This window comes from Bombina bombina, chromosome 2 (assembly GCF_027579735.1).
Source record: "Bombina bombina isolate aBomBom1 chromosome 2, aBomBom1.pri, whole genome shotgun sequence".
Lineage (NCBI taxonomy): Eukaryota > Metazoa > Chordata > Amphibia > Anura > Bombinatoridae > Bombina > Bombina bombina.
This window is the reverse complement of record NC_069500.1, coordinates 408,074,818-408,092,608: the sequence shown is the minus strand read 5'-3', so window position 1 is coordinate 408,092,608 and position 17,791 is coordinate 408,074,818. Positions and strand designations below refer to the sequence as shown.

The 17,791-nt window shown below is 37.1% G+C and overlaps 1 protein-coding gene across 6 annotated transcripts in view; it reads left to right on the top strand.

Annotated features, from left to right (window-relative positions):
- TANGO2 (transport and golgi organization 2 homolog) overlaps nt 1-11,438 on the top strand; it is a 542,315-nt gene extending 530,877 nt beyond the window's left edge. For all 6 annotated transcript variants that reach the window (XM_053701903.1, XM_053701906.1, XM_053701902.1 and 3 more), the window contains one exon: nt 8,877-11,438. In XM_053701903.1, the coding sequence (XP_053557878.1) occupies nt 8,877-8,997 (121 nt within the window). In that variant the 3' untranslated portion in view covers nt 8,998-11,438. The remainder of the gene's footprint in view (nt 1-8,876) is intronic.
- Nucleotides 11,439-17,791: the final 6,353 nt, after the last annotated feature.

Sequence of the window (17,791 nt, the reverse complement as noted above, 5' to 3'; positions counted from 1 at the left end):
GTACATTCTTTGGATGTTGTAAGAGCTTTGAAATATTATGTCGAAGCTACTAAAGATTTCAGGAAGACTTCTAGTCTGCTTGTTTTTTTTCTGGTCCTAGGAAAGGTCAGAAAGCCTCTGCCATTTATTTGGCATCTTGGTTAAAGCTTTTGATTCACAAGGCTTATTTGGAGGTGGGGCAATCTCCGCCTCAGAGAATGCCAATATGAAAGAAATTAATTTATCAGGTAAGTTCTTACATAAATTATGTTTTTAAAGCCAGACTTTCCACGTATACCTATATTCCACCACCTCCTGAAGGTCCATAAGTCCCTTGAAAATGTCCATGGCAGACCTATAGTGAGCGGCATATGCTCTCTTTTGGAGCCACTTTACCAATGGCTTTATGCAGTGCTTCAACCCTTGGTGGTCAAACAGCTTAGTTACATAATGGATACTTCCCATGTTTTAAAACTACTAGACAATATTATATGGAACAGTAACAGTGGCTGGTTGACCATCGATGTGGTGTCACTGTATTCCTCTATACCCCATTAATTCGGTTTGGAGGCATTAAGAAACGTTTTATTCAGTGACACAAATTATACATATGATTTCATAGAATATATTATAAGGACAGCATCTTTTTTGCTTACATATACCTATTTTGAGTTCGAAGGGGTTTTCTGTTTACAAAAATGCGGTACAGCTATGGGCGCAAAATTTGTGCCATCTTATGCCAATTTGGTACTAGGTTGGTGGGAGAAGAACAGCATTTTTGGAATAGAAATCAGGACCAATTACTTTTGTTTATGGATATGCTTAATACCAATGATGCAGGACTAAGGTTTACACATGATTACCAGAAGGAAGTAGTTAATTTTCTAGATGTCACACTGATAGGGAATACACAAGGTGTTATGTCAAAATTGTATAGAAAACCCATTTCTGGGAACATTATTCTACATGCCAAAAGCTGCCACCACAAACATGTCCCTTACGCAATTGCAAAAGGTCAACTAAATAGGACTAGACGAAACTGCTCTGATGACGTTGTTTTCAAAAAAAGAGGTTTCCCTCTTGGAACAGCGTTTAAAACAACGAAGTTATACAGATTATGATATAGGCAGAGCTAAAACTGAAACTGCTAAAATAAATAGACAAACTTTATTATCTGAGAATAAAAGAATACAGAAGGGTAGAAATTTTGAGGGAGTAACTTTCATCACTGACTATAGTGAGCAGTATACAGAGGTCTGTAAAATTATTAGAAAGCATCTACCTGTACTCACCGCAGACGACAAGCTTGATTCTGTAGTAGGTAAGGGCTTGAGATGCTCCCACAGACGTTGCAAAACAATAGGCAACATGGTGTCACCCTCTCAATCACCTCCCATCACCAATACATCTTAGTTACGACATAAGGGCATGTATAGGTTTGGGCACAATAGGTGCAAACCATGTGACTATTCCAAAATAACGAAAACTTTTACCTCCTATTCCACGAAGAATTTGAAATTAACAGTTGTTTAAACTGCAATTGCTCTTACGTAATTTATTTACTATGCTGTAAAATTTTTAAAATTCAGTACATAGGTCTCACTACCAGAGACATTAACTCAAGAATAAGGGAACATTTCTCCACCATAGGAGCTGGCAAGATTTCCACGCCACTAGTGCAACACTTTGCCACACATCATAATAATTCTCTGAATTTGTTCAGATGGTGTGCTATATAAAACGTGGATGTATCCAAAAGATATGGGGGCCTAGTTATCAAGCCGTCAACCTCAAATACGCTGGAATTCCGCAGCGTATTTGTGGCGAGGCTGATTCGTCTTAGTTATCAAAGGCTAGAGACCGGCTAAAGTAGAATTTTGTGACGTAAACTTCGATCCGCCGGACTCAGTCCGACACAGATCAATTCTTACGTCACTCCAGATGTTCCGCACACAAGTTCGGCACTATCTGACTACTTTTGCTAGTTATCAAAAAACTAGCAGGTACGCTCGGCACTTTTCCGGCCCAGCGTACCTGGTTTTCAAACCGCCACCCTGGAGGCGGCGGATCCCATAGGAATCAATGGGAGTCTGACCATAGCGAAAGTACAAGTTCGCTGCTGCCAGACATCCCATTGATTCCTATGGGAGATATCTACACCTAACACCCTAACATGTACCCCGAGTCTAAACACCCCTAATCTGTCCCCCCCTAAACCGCCGCAACTAAATAAAGTTATTACCCCCTAAACCGCCGCTCCCGGAGCCCACCGCAAGCTACTCTATACATATTAACCCCTAAACCGCCGCTCCTGGAGTCCACCGCAAGCTACGCTATACATATTAACCCCTAAACCGCCGCTCCCTGACCCCGCCGCAACTATAATAAATGTATTAACCCCTAAACCACCGCTCCCGGAGCCCACCGCCACCTATATTATACCTAGTAACCCCTATCCTGCCCCCCCTATACCGCCGCCCTCTATAATAAAGTTATTAACCCCTATCCTGCCGATCCCGCACCTCGCCGCAACTAAATAAATAGTTTAACCCTTAAACCGCCGCTCCTGGACCCTGCCGCAACCTATATTAAATTTATTAACCCCTAATCTGCCCCCCCTACACCGTCGCCACCTATAATACATTTATTAACCCCTATCCTGCCCCCCACTACACCGCCGCCACTGTAATAAATTTATCAACCCATAAACCTAAGTCTAACACTAACCCTAACACCCCCCTAACTTAAATATTAATTAAATAAATCTAAAAAATATTTCTATTATGAACTAAATTAATCCTATTTAAAACTAAATACTTACCTTTAAAATAAACCCTAATATAGCTACAATATAAATAATAATTATATTATATCTATCTTAGGATTTATTTTTATTTTATAGGCATCTTTCAATTTATTTTAACTAGGTACAATAGCTATTAAATAGTTATTAACTATTTAATAGCTTACCTAGCTAAAATAAAGAGAAATTTACCTGTAAAATAAATCCTAACCTAAGTTACAATTACACCTAACACTACACTATACTTTAATAAATTATTCCTATTTAAAACTAAATACTTACCTGTAAAATAAACCCTAAGATAGCTACAATGTAATTAATAATTACATTGTAGCTATTTTAGGAATTATATTTATCTTACAGGTAACTTTGTATTTATTTTAGCTAGTTAGAATAGTTATTAAATAGTTATTAACTATTTAATAACTACCTAGCTAAAAGAAATACAAAATTACCTGTAAAATAAATCCTAACCTAAGTTACAATTAAACCTAACACTACACTATCATTAAATAAATTAACTAAAAATAACTACAATTAAATACAATTACATAAACTAACTAAAGTACAAAAAAAATCTAAGTTACAAAAAATAACAAAAATTGGTTACATTTAAAAAATGGCAAACATTTAAAAAATATTACAACAATTTTAAGCCCCCTAATAAAATAACAAACCCCCCCAAAATAAAAAAATGCCCTACCCTATTCTATTGGCTGATCGGAACAGCCAATAGAATGCGAGCTCAATCTGATTGGCTGATTGGATCAGCCAATCGGATTGAACTTGAATCTGATTGGCTGATTCAATCAGCCAATCAGATTTTTCCTACCTTAATTCCGATTGGCTGATAGAATCCTATCAGCCAATCGGAATTGAAGGGACGCCATCTTGGATGACGTCCCTTAAAGGAGCCTTCATTCGTCGGTAGTCCGTCGGTAAAGAAGGATGTTCCGCGTCGGCGGGATGAAGATTGAAGACCCCGCTAGGAACATGACATTGCCCGGATAGAAGACTTCTTCAGCGCCTCTTGGAAGATGACATCGCCCGGATGGAAGACTTCTTCAGCGCCGACTGGAGGATCACTTCATCGGATGGAAGATTTCTTCAGCGCCACTTGGAGGATAACTTCTGCCGCTCCGGGTCTCCTCTTCGGTTCCATCGCTGCTCGGCTGAGTGAAGACGACTCAAGGTAGGATGATCTTCAGGGGGGTAGTGTTAGGTTATTTTAAGGGGGGTTTGGGTTAGATTAGGGGTATGTGGGTTGTGGGTTTTAATGTTGGGGGGGTTGTATTTTTCTTTTACAGGCAAAAGAGCTGAATTATTTGGGGCATGCCCCACAAAAAGCCCTTTTAAGGGCTGGTAAGGTAAAAGAGCTTTGAACTTTTTTAATTTAGAATAGGGTAGGGCATTTTTTTATTTTGGGGGGGTTTGTTATTTTATTAGGGGGCTTAGATTAGGTGTAAGTAGCTTAAAATTGTTGTAATATTTTTAAAATGTTTGTAACTTTTTTTTTTTTTTTGTAACTTAGCTTTTTTATTTTTTGGACTTTAGTTAGTTTATGTAATTGTATTTAATTGTAGTTATTTGTAGTTAATTTATTTAATTAATTTAATGATAGTGTAGTGTTAGGTTTAATTGTAACTTAGGTTAGGATTTATTTTACAGGTAATTTTGTATTTCTTTTAGCTAGGTAGTTATTAAATAGTTAATAACTATTTAATAACTATTCTAACTAGCTAAAATAAATACAAAGTTACCTGTAAAATAAATATAAATCCTAAGATAGCTACAATGTAATTATTAATTACATTGTAGCTATCTTAGGGTTTATTTTACAGGTAAGTATTTAGTTTTAAATAGGAATATTTTTTTTTAAGTATAGTGTAGTGTTAGGTGTAATTGTAACTTAGGTTAGTTTTTATTTTACAGGTTAATTTCTCTTTATTTTAGCTAGGTAAGCTATTAAATAGTTAATAACTATTTAATAGCTATTGTACCTAGTTAAAATAAATTGAAATTTGCCTGTAAAATAAAAATAAATCCTAAGATAGCTACAATATAATTATTATTTATATTGTAGCTATATTAGGGTTTATTTTAAAGGTAAGTATTTAGTTTTATATAGGATTAATTTAGTTCATAATAGAAATATTATTTAGATTTATTTAATTAATATTTAAGTTAGGGGGGGTGTTAGGGTTAGTGTTAGACTTAGGTTTAGGGGTTAATAATTTTATTACAGTGGCGGCGGTGTAGTGGGGGGCAGGATAGGGGTTAATAAATTTAATATAGGTTGCGGCGGGGTCAGGGAGCGGCGGTTTAGGGGTTAAACTATTTATTTAGTTGCGGCGAGGTGCGGGATCAGCAGGATAGGGGTTAATAACTTTATTATAGAGGGCGAAGGTATAGGGGGGGCAGGATAGGGGTTACTAGGTATAATGTAGGTGGCAGCGGTGTCCGGGAGCGGCGGTTTAGGGGTTAATACATTTATAAGAGTTGCGGCGGGGTCTAGGAGCGGCGGTTTAGGGATTAATACATTTATAAGAGTTGCGGCGGGGTCTAGGAGTGGCGGTTTAGGGGTTAGTAACTTTATTTAGTTGCGGGAGGCTCCGGGGGCGCCGGTATTGGGGGTAGAACAGTGTAGTTAGTGTGGGTGCTTAGTGACAGGCTAGCAAGAAAGCTGTACAAAAGCCGAAGAGCAGCGAGATCGTATGAGTGATAACTCTCACAGTCCGCTGCTCATCGCCCCGTACTTGGTGCACGGCTTTTTGACAGCTTTTTTGATAACTTAGGCGAATTTTTGCAGGTCCGCGGCGGCGATGTGAGGCGAGCTTAGGCGGGCGTATTGGGCCGGCGAAGGCAGGTAAAGTAGACACGTTGATAAATACCCCCCATGGAGATAGATACAAACTCCTATGTAAAAGGGAAATGTTCTGGGTGTTTAAAACTGAAAACTAGGGTCCCACAAGGATTAAATTCTGACTATGACCTGATAAATTATTGGGAATGATCGATCCTAGAATATATATCAACAAGTATTTTTCGGTCATATCAGGTCAGGGCCAGTCTAACAGGCCCATTTATCAAGCTCCGTATGGAACTTGAAGGGCCGTGTTTCTGGCGAGTCTTCAGACTCGCCAGAAACACAAGTTATGAAGCAGCGGTCTAAAGACCGCTGCTTCATAACCCTGTCCGCCTGCTCTGAGCAGGCGGACAGGAACCGCCGGAAATCAACCCGATCGAATACGATCGGGTTGATTGACAGCTCCCTGCTGGCGGCCGATTGGCCGCGAGTCAGCAGGGGGCGGCGTTGCACCAGCAGCTCTTGTGAGCTGCTGGTGCAATGTTAAATGTGGAGAGCGTATTGCTCTCCGCATTTAGCGAGGTCTTGCGGACCTGATCCGCAGTGTCGGATCAGGTCCGCAAGCCCTTTGATAAATGGGCCCCTAAGTGCTATCCTAATTTCACATTAATATATGTACTAACTTTAAACATATACTTCTGTACGTGTACAATTACCTTTTCCATCTTACTATATAGTAATTCAATTTGATACAAATTACTATTTCACATGGATCTATTTTATCTAAATATGTTCACTATGAGTTCATAGGGGTATATAATATTGTTTCATTCAAACTCTACAGTGCTTGCACTCTATTTAGTTCTATACTCTTATTTGTTTTTATGCTTGACACAATGTGGCTGATTTATCAAGCTCCGAATGGAGCTTGATGCCCCTGTTTCCTCGCAAGCCTTCAGGCTCGCCAGAAACAGTAGTTATGAAGCAGCGGTCTAAAGACCACTGCTCCATAACTTGCTGCTGCCTGTGAGGCTGCGGTCTTCAATCCGCTGATCCTATATGATTGGGCTGATTGACACCCCCTGCTAGCGGCCTGCAGGGGGCGGCATTGCACAAGCAGTTCACAAGAACTGCTTGTGTAATAATAAATGCTGACAGCGTATGCTGTCGGCATTTATCGATGTGCGGCAGACATGATACGCTACATCGTATAGTGTCCGCTCGCTCTTTGATAAATTGACCCCAATCTATAAATGTGCATTATAATCATAATATGCATTAGACCATGAAGAGTTTATTGACACAATGTATTAATGTGATTTTTCCTGTTGTATTAAGCGATTTATGTACATTCATCATAATCACTTATTTGATATGGTGTTTTCTTATTTATGTGAGTGCATTGATCTATTTGCCATGTATTATGTCCAGAGTTGCATTACCATGTATTACTCCTTGTATTGTATAAGTCTCCAGCATGATATTATCTGGCATATAGCTTTAAAACTTGGAGGAGGTGTGTATCTTGTTTTAATTGTACAACCTATCAGACCTTACTGCTATTTAAATGTACATGGTGTAATGGAACAACAGGCTATGACTACGGCTTACCTCCCAAACATGTAAGCCAGTTCTCGCTACACAACCTTCTTCCTGAACCGTTGTACCTTCCTTATGGATTTTGAAATGGATTCCAATAAAGACAAGTTTGATTTTACAAAGATGGAACGCTTACTTCTTCTGTGATGATCTATATAATAAATGGAGTCTTATGCATTTATCACTGATAGACCAGCGCAAACTAAAGTTGCAGCAGGCCTGTGCTCAACTTCAACCCAATCCTTCTTCCATTTCACAGTGCATGGAAATTGTGGGTCACATGGTTGTGCCAGGTATGGGGATACTCAGGCAAATCTTATAGATGCCCTTGTGATTCCCTGGTTGTTCAACCTGATTTACAAATTTACTCCATTTCTGTTACTGTCCAGGGTAATAGCCAGAATCAAACAAGAACCAGCCTCAGCAATTCTGATTACTCCGGTGTGCCATTGCAGTTGGAATTCTATCTGGCTTATTCCATAAGAGTATTGCCATAATTCTTAATATTCAGACCTTGGTTCAGGCTCTTATCAGAATTAAACCAGTTATTCGTCCAGTTTCTACTCCATTGAATCCTAATCTGGTTTTCAGGGTTCTTCAAGCCTCTCCTTTTGAACTATGCATGGTCTAGAACTTTTATCCTAGACAGTTCTATTTCTCCTGGCCATTTCATTCAGCTTTATCTTGCAAACCTCCTTTCTTGATTTTTCATTAGGACAAGGCTTTTTGTTGCACTAGCTAGCTAGTTTTCTTTCTAAGGTGGTATCTACAGATACTATCAACCAAGAAATTGCGTTTCATTTTTTATGTCCAGCTCCTAATAATTCTAAGGATAGGCTTCTTTACAGTTTGGATGTTGTGAGAGATTTTAAATTCTATTTTGGAACCACAAAGACTTTCTTCTCTGTCCAATTTTCTTGATTTTGAAATGGTCAGAAAGCTTTGGCAGTTACGTAAGCCATTTCCTTGACATTCTGCTGTTGCTATACTGGCTTTCTAACCAAATAAAAAAAAAAAAAAATATCAGCTTATTTTTCTTATACTTTTTTTTCCATGTTTATACTACTTTTGCATGTACTTGCTCTAGCTTTGGAACTGGCCCACCAAGCAGAAGAGAAAATCAGATTTTTTTTATTTAACGATAAATCAATTTATTCGCATACGAAAACCTGTATGGTTAGGCACAATTTTAATGATTGATTTTTTCCTAGTCTGTAATAAATTAACTTTACAGTAGTTTGTTGGGAGTAAACCAACAAATAATTAAATAAACTGACTAGGCCCCTTTTGAATTCAGTGACGTGTTTCTACCTACTGAAGTAGTCTTTAGCATTGTACCCACCAATATTGATATGGTTCCAAGAGGGTTTGAAAAACAAATATTGATAGATCATGGAGTACTAATTAGTTTTTTGCACTTTAATAAGCCAATGTATTCATACTCAGTGATATCATATGAAGGCACAACTATGTAAGTTATTCTCTTTTGTGTTGCCTATTTTCTAGAGCCATAATTTTCTAGAATAAGCCTTCCCTCTCTCTTCACAAGGGTGTGGTTTGATTGTGTCAATGGAAGAGATATATACAATGGGGAAATGAAGTGTCCAAATACTTTTTTTTTTTTTTTTTTTTTTTTTTAAATGTTTGTAATGTATCAAGTTTTCCTTTGTTTTTTTCTTTTCTTTTCAGGACAAACACAATAGTTCTGATTGATGGAGAAGGACATGTGACATTTACAGAACGTACAATGCAAAACTGCGACATCACTCAGTGGAAAACCAGCACTTATCAGTTCAAACTTCAGGATTAGCAAAAAGGAGGGTCCTCCGTTACCTAAGGGAAAATGCACATACACAATGCAATGAACTCCAAAAAATGTTTGAAGCCTAAACACCTAGGGTTAAGGCAGACAGAATTACTGATGGATTTAATCAACCAGCACAAAGAACCAAAACAAAATTGTTTTTAATATCAGCTAAAACTGCAATGAAAATAATCTGCCAACAGAATTTTTAATTTGTATTCCTGTGCTATGGATTTTATTGCATTTTCTTCTAGTAGAGAACCAATTTGTTTAATTAGTTTGGCAGATTACTTCTAGGAATTGTGACTCCCTATATTTTTTGGACGATTTAGTGTAATGTCTCTACTCCTGGAATGTGCACTTCCAGTGTGTATTTGATTAATATCTTGTTTTTAAAGCAACATTATAGTGCAAACATTACATGCTCAAATGTGTTAGAGCATGTAATTTTAGCACTAGTGATCCTGCAATACTATTTATTTAACTGCCAGGAGTGGTTAAACACATAGTCAAATTAGAGCATGTAATTTTGCTCTATAATGTCCATTTAAGGGCAAATTACCATATAAGGCTCAATGTTAAAGGGTAACATTTTAAGAAACTTCTCCCACACTTCTTAGATGACATTCATGCTTGTATTTTAAAACCTTACACTATAAAGTTCCTTCCACTTTCCCAAGCAGTATATCCCTGCTTCTCCTTCTTTCTTCATTAGTTTTTCCCCTAAACCTTCCTTTATCTCCACTTTCTTGCACCACTAACAGAAATAATTACATGCATTTGGACATCATTTGTAATTACTGCAGCTGTCCAATAGAGGGTACACATATGCTTGATAATATGCAAGGAAAATGAAACCCGTTTTCAATCAAATATGCCTCATATTAAACTGAATAGAACAAAAGATTTTTTGTGCTGAACATAACAAAACACAGCTAACAAAGATAACCAATTTATAGCTCAATGTGTGTATAATAGAGAAGCACAAATTAGCACATTACTAAGAAGTTGATTTCCTATAAAATTGCTATTACATTATATACCCCAACTGAAGCACCACATAATACCTGGCCCATGTAGTACATGTATTTTGCATATATTGACGCAGGTTACAGCACAATTATTCAGGGGTTTGCTAGTCCTTGTGTTTAGCCATTTTGTATGCTTTTTGAAAAGGCATTCAGCACTGTAAAGAGATAACAGAGGAAATATATACACAGCTCTTTTTGAGGAAAATTGTGGCTTTTACATATTTAAATCTGATCTGCATTTGTTTCCTATTTGTATAGAAAGCTTCACATGTGTGTACAACTGTCATTCTCTCATTCAGTATTATTGTGACACATTGTGTAACCAATGTAGTTTATTAATGATGTTGTTAATGTACAGAAAATAATGAACCCTCATATATGTCATGTAAGCCTCAATACCTAACAAGGACATTCTCAAGTTCACAGCAGAACATTGCTATGAATTCTCTGTGGATTTATTTTCCTATAACAGACATGAACATTCTGTGGGGTCAATTTATCAAGATCTGTACTGAGCTTGATGCCCCGTGTTTCTGACGAGCCTGAAACAGAAGTTATGAAGCAGCGGTGCTCCATAACCTGTCCGCCTGCTCTGTGGCGGCGGACAGAAATCAACCCAATCGAATACAATTGGGTTGATTGACACCCCCTGCTAGTGGCCGTGAATCTGCAGGGGGCGGCATTGCACCAGCAGTTCACAAGAACTGCTGGTGCAATGATCGATGTGCAGCGGACATGATACGCTACATTGTATAATGTCCACTCGCACATTAATAAATTGACCCCTGTGTGTTTGCTCATTCACTAATTGCTGCTGCAATGTGTAAGGTGTGTGTGTGTGTGACAAGACACTGCTCTCTGCTTTAGGTTCGTTCTGAATTGTATCCCGCATAGCATAATCTCACAAAGATGCGGCCCGTTATCAGTCGAGAACAAAAAGAATCAATTGCCTCAGTCACTGATTTTATTATTTAATAATATATTTAAAATGTTTTATATAAACTATGAAATAAAACTGCAAACACTGTTGAATTATATCGCTGATCAAGGTTTAATAATCAAGCTTGATGTGGAATTCAAATGCAAATAAGACTTTTTATGGAACTGTACTCAGCTATTTTGTTGTTGTTGTTTGTCTTAAGACAGACATCTCAAAGTTTTCTTATTTTATTGAACAGGTAAGAGGTTATTTCCATAGCAAATACAGTGACGCAGGACCAGAACTAGAAAGCACAAGCATTACTTTCAGACAGTGTTGTTAGGTCCAGAAATTTAACGCGATCGCTCAGAATTATGCAGAAGATGGAAACATTTGTAGAACAATGTTTATCAACTCCATTACTGTACTTTAAAGGGACATTAAACACTTAGATTTTGACTGTTTAGTTATGTGTAATAAAACATCTTTGCAATATACTTTCATTTTTTATTTTGTCTCATTTTCATGTAATTAAACTGAAAACTTTGTAAATCTTAGAGCTGGAATTGCATCCTGCTGACTTCTCAAGACTAACCCTGCTATTACTTTATACTTAGTTAATGACTGTGAATAGCCTTGCTGTCTGCAGCCAGATTGGCTCCTCGAAATAATGCAAGTTGTATATGGGTTTGGCTATTGAAAACAATTGCAGTAAACAACATGTTTGTTATAAAAAGGTTTAGATTTGGCTGAAATGTCTTGTTATTGCAGGGTGTTAACGGGACAGTCAACTCAATTTTTTTATTGTTTAAAAAGATGTATAATCCCTTTATTACCCATTCCCCAGTTTTGCATAACCAACACTGTTATTTTAATACACTTTTTCCCTCTGTGATTACCTTGTATCTAAGCCTTTTCTGACAGCCCCCTGATCACATGACTTATTTATTATCATTTGACTTGCATTTTATCCAATTAGTGCAGTGTCTGCCACAACCCACGTGCATGAGCACAATGTTATCTATTTGATTCACATGAACGTGCACTCCCCTGTTGTGAAAAGCTAATAAAAAAGCATGTGATAAGTCTTTAGTTGCTGAGTAAAAGGCAGAAATTCTAGAGGTTTAAAGGGACATAAAACAAGTTGGGATAAAGACAAAATATAATAGTATGTACTTTATTTACTTTACCTGCAAATTTATACTGCAATGCCTCACCATTAATCCTTTCTTTTTAGTTTCTGAATTGTAAAGCTCTAACTCCCCCCACACATTTCCTTCTATGGCTCTATCTATATCTATGGTTATTTTGGTAGAATGCAAAAGGGAACAGGGATTATCTGCTGGAGCATGATGCCTAGAAGCTGTGAACTCAGTTGAAATACAATGCCTGTGTCTAAACACTAATAAGGGGGGTGGAGTTGGCTGTTCCAGGCAGCTTAGCTATGTAATTAACTTTGCTTATTTTTGAAAATTATTTTAAAATACTTGCCAGCAATTTTTAAACATTTTTTTATGCAAACTATTTTTAATTAATTAGCCCTTTTAGGATATGCACAAATATCAACCTGTTTTATGTCCCTTTAAAGGTTATAAAGTATATTAATATAACAATGTTGGTGCAAAGCTGGGGAATGGTTAGTAAAGGCATTATCTATCTTTTTAAACAATAACAATTTTGGTGTTGACTGTTCCTTTAAATATGCTAAATGCCAAAATCTACATACTAGTTGCATGAAGATAAAGCTAATTCTGCCCCCAATTACAATATCACAATATCATAGCATTTTACTTTCTTCTGACACGTTTGGGGAAGATTTTTATTTTCAAACCTATTTAACCTCATCTTCAAAACTTGTTTTTATTCCTAATGTGCAAAATAATATTGATTCTTTCAGAGTCAAATTACAAGAAAAATACAGATTGATGGGAGCGGCTGGAGTATATCTTGCATGATACAAAACCCTGACAACATTCCACACACAAGCTTATTTATATCTGTCCTTATTTGCTAGTAATATGGCAATAAAAGCATATTCAAGATCTCAAGAGGCTTTTCAAGGGGTGTGGCCCTGGACAATGCAAGATATGTATATAATTTTAAAAACCTATTTTGTGTATAGATAAGATATACTGTGTGGATTTTGTGTGTTATATCTAAAGCACATGGTCACAGGTCTTTATGGTTTAAGAAAAATTACATACAATGGGTGAATACATGACAATTGGTAAAAACAAAAATCTCCATTACTACTTCTATATCTACCATCCTGAAAGACACAATATATATTACCCTACTTCTTGTGAGCGTTGAGGCATTAAACTTTCATGGATCAGCAGAACATGCAATTTCAAACGTTTCAGTTTACTTCTATTATTTTGTTTGCTTCATTCTGTAGGTATCATTTGTTTAAGAGCATACGTAGGTAGGCTCACGAGGAACAATGCACTACTGCTGATTAGTGAACCTCTTCACTCACCCAGGGCCTGATATTCAAAACCTTGCAGGCATGGAGAGAATTCACGCACCTTATAGACCTTATAGTGTAATGTAGGAGTGTCTGTTTCACTTAAAGAACACTACATAGCAACATAAACTTGTCTCTAGTTAAAATTTGTGTTCCTAAATTTTTTTAAGGGCCTTGCTGTACAGACAAAACTTCTTAGTATATCTCACCTGAGCGGCAAGGTTTGAATATCAGATTCCAGTGTGTTCAGCTAGCTCCCAGTAGTGCATTGCTGCTTCTTCAACAATGGATAACGAGAATAAAGTTAATGTAACAAATGTTGTGGGGCAACTGTTCGTCCACAAATGGACCAAGAGATTATGAAGGGGATTTAATTCTAACACTGTTTCAACAGATTGGATATAACCTAAGACAAGCCTGTTTTTGGAAGTTGAGGTCATTCAGTCAGGGGTCAGTAAAAGACCGGAAGAAACATTCCCAAGTGTCAGACAGAAGCTGGTCGAGTTTTAGGCAGAGGCCATTAACATCCTATAAAGTATTCCAGTCGGATCGCTCTCTGGTTAGACAATTACACCCAATCTCACTATGTTTTTATTGTAAACAATCTGACTTAAAGAAGGTTACTTGCACCAGTAACAGAGTGCAGCTCCTGGTGTTACGGAGAAGTCATGTGATTACTTCACAGGATAAAGACTGGGGGCAGCTGTGGAAGAACCAGCAACTTCTAAACGAACGTGGAGTGAGCGTTTAATATATAAGTGCTTGTAGTCTATGAGCACAGCGGATCATTGCACAGTAAGTCTGCATACAAGGCTTTAAGCACACAGGATGTTTCAGGTCATTGTTGATTCATAGAGCAGAGAATAAGTGTGCACTGCCTTCCACATAGTACCTGGGGATTATCGTATTGAGGGCTTAAAAAGGGGTTGTGTGTACTTGTCTATTTGTAGAGGTCTGTAACAGGGTGGAAAAATCATAAGGCAAAAGAGTAGTTAGAACAGTCCAAGGTCAAAACCCGAAATGAGGAGTTCAGCCAGACATGAGATAAAGAAAGGTAAAATTGTTTACTTTGTGACTTATGAAAGAAAAAAAAAATGGTGTTTCATGTCCCTTTTAACTATTAGTAAAAAATAAAGTAAAATATCTTATTTAAAAGATAAAAGAATATACTGTGTATAAAACACACAATATATATCAAACTCAAATATTTATAAAGTCAAGCAAGCAAACATGGTAATTATTCCCATTACTACATGAGGCATGAAAAAAAGATCCTAATAACACTACCAATTTATGGCTATTAAGGTTCCCTTCTGTAGGGGATCTAATACGGAGTCGCCTCTGACTATTCGCACGTGTCAAGTAGCAATTGTTTATAAAAAGCTGGTTATTGCTATATAAGCCTTACATAGAGAGGAAAAAAACACCCTGTGTACTATCAATCATGGCCAGTTCAAATACTTACCCCTTAAAGGGCCACTAAACCCAAAATCTTTCTTTCATGATTCAGATAGAGAATAGAAATTTAAACAACATTACAATTTACTTCCATTATTTATTTTGGTTCATTTTTTAAATATCCTTAGTTGAAGAAAAAGCAATGCACATGGTGAGCCAATCACACAAGGTTTCTATGTGCAGCAACCAATCAGCAGCTAGTGAGCATATCTAGATATGCTTTTCATCAAAGAATATCAAGAGAATAAAACAAATTAGATAATATAAGTAAATTAGAAAGATGTTTAAAATTGCATTCTCTTTCTAAATCATAAAAGAAAAAATGTGGGTGGCATGTCCCTTTAAGAACTAGCAACATACCCTGTACTTCGCTGGTCTTTCTTTGGGGATTGCATTATCAATAGTGCAGTTCTAGAGATATATCTACTGCCTGGTAGATATATCACTAGAACTCCAAGCATTAAATTATGTTCTTCATTCTACATGTGAGAAAATCATAAACCTTTGGGAAAATTTTCCACTGAAGTCACATTTGTCATAAATTGACCATTTGAGCATGTGTTCCTCATGTCCATCTTTTCCCATAGACTTCTTTCTGTGAAATTACTTCTACAGTTAGTTAATTTATCTTTAATTGTGGGAGCCCTCCTCAGTTTTATGGAGATTCTCTCCCAGACTTTTCCTCATATTTATATTGGTATGTAATATGTGTAGATGTTTATTCAGAGTCACCATAATCTTTATGTGATTGCATTTATAGGTAGTAATGTGGACGGTTTGTTTTCTGTTGCCTACTTACCTCTACCTTGGCAACCATCTTGTCAACTTGTGGCACCACATTACATCGGTCCGGGCTTTTTTTGCGGTCTTCGCATAATTTTTTTTTTTTTTTTATATAATCTTTATTGAGGTTCTCATAGGATCGATCAAACAATTCTCATCAGCATGCCATAAGACATAACACACCAAAACAACAATTTGCAATGTGTATTCAAAATAAACATACATTTTAACAATCAAATCTAATGCGGTACACACACAACTGAATATTCAAAAGAAGAACCTCCATTTTTCTCATTGTTCTTAGAAATATTCCCCCTAAAGAGCATATAAGACCTCTTGGGATTGATTATTTGTATAGGAGTTACAGAGGGAAATATAATAACAAAATGTCATACTAAAGCCCAGAAAACATAATAGACTAGCTGGAATATGTGACTTACAATTTAAAACCTAAGCCACTTGGTTCTGGGCACTAGAAATGGATACGCTACTATTAAGGTTGCGGTATGAAAGAGAGAAACTGCTTGGGTAGTCCTCCACAACTGGGAGGCACATTATATGGGGGGAGGGGTGATTATTCACATATGGTGGGTAGGCAGGATGGTTTATTTTAACTTATGAAGGAATGTATATGTCTAGATCCGAAACCCAACCAGGGACTGAGAGTGTTTTTAGACAACATGGTCTTCACCAACTCACTCAACCTAGTCGATGGCATATGTGAGAAAAGAGATTAAGCTTTCCCAGATTTTCTGGGTACTGGTTAGGTACAACAGAACAAACATTATTTCAACATAGAAAAGGAATATCATTTCAACATAAATTAGATCTAGTCTAACTTATAACGAACAATATAGCTACTTAAAGTTTTCAATACAGAATTGAGCGCATAGTTTCACATCTGATTGATAACAAACACCATTATATAAAACAAATTGAGCAACATATAAATAAATATTAGTTAAAGTTATATAATAAGTCTGAGTGTCCATCTTATAGAGTAGTATCACACATTGACTAAAGCACTAATATAATGTGTTGCTGGCTATCTCATAAGATCCCATTGCTGTGGTAAAATGGAACTTTCACTTTTGTTATATTTGCTGCAATCCACAATGGCAATTATAGCATGCTGTGCGCTGGATATAGTAACCGAAAAGATTACTCATGGATAGAGTCCAGCTCGCTTTTATGGAGCAAACAATATGATTTATATAGTGCTGTAGAAGGATCAAATGCACTGCAAAAAGTTAAGAAAATGTAGCTACCTTTGAATTAAATCAAAGGGAGCTGAGAATATGAGCATATATAATAGTTGCCCTGAGGGGGGGCTGTATACAGGGGGAGCCTGGTACTAAATTTCAAGAACTAAACTTGTGTGCGCTTAAACTAATTCTACTCAGAAAGGAGAGATTATTTGTGTATAAACAATTGCCAAGGTTTTTTTTTTCTCTAAACGATTGCAGAGACTCCATAATCCTTGGAAAATATTTACCTCCTTATACATATACACATATGTATGTATAACAGACCTCTCCTCATGGTCTTGATGCAATGAGACCTCTGATATATGCATTCCTGCAAATAAAAAAATAGTTAGATTATGTAGACGTGCCGCCCCGGCCGCTGGAGGCAAGCCACCTAGCATAGGTCAAGGGTTTAAATGAGAGAGGGCGAATAGAGACATACTAGAAATATAGTCCTGGAAAAATAGGTTCAATCAACTACAAAGCATGCAATGTAAAGGGAGACACATCTGCTCAGCCTAGCTAGTAACATGGCAATTTAGAAGTAATTCAAACTCCTAACAATTACTAACAGCAACAATACAGAGATGTGTCGTTAATAATAGAGTCCCGTAAAGCTATATGCTGAAAATTTCCAAGTCAGTTAGTTTAATGACTGTATCTAAGGTTTGTTAAAGGGATCGTCTGGTCAAGTCCAAAGGTCCGTCCTCAACCACCGCATACTTCACCCTATGCCTTCTCTCACATAAGGCAATTGTCCACAGGGTTGTCAAATGGGTCTACATGACTGTCTAGCTGGGAGATATGGCGCTGGATAGCCAAGCCGTTTAAGTCCCACCTGTAAGTGATTAGCTTCTCTGCAGGCACAGGTCTCTGCCTTTTCTTATTCTTGGCC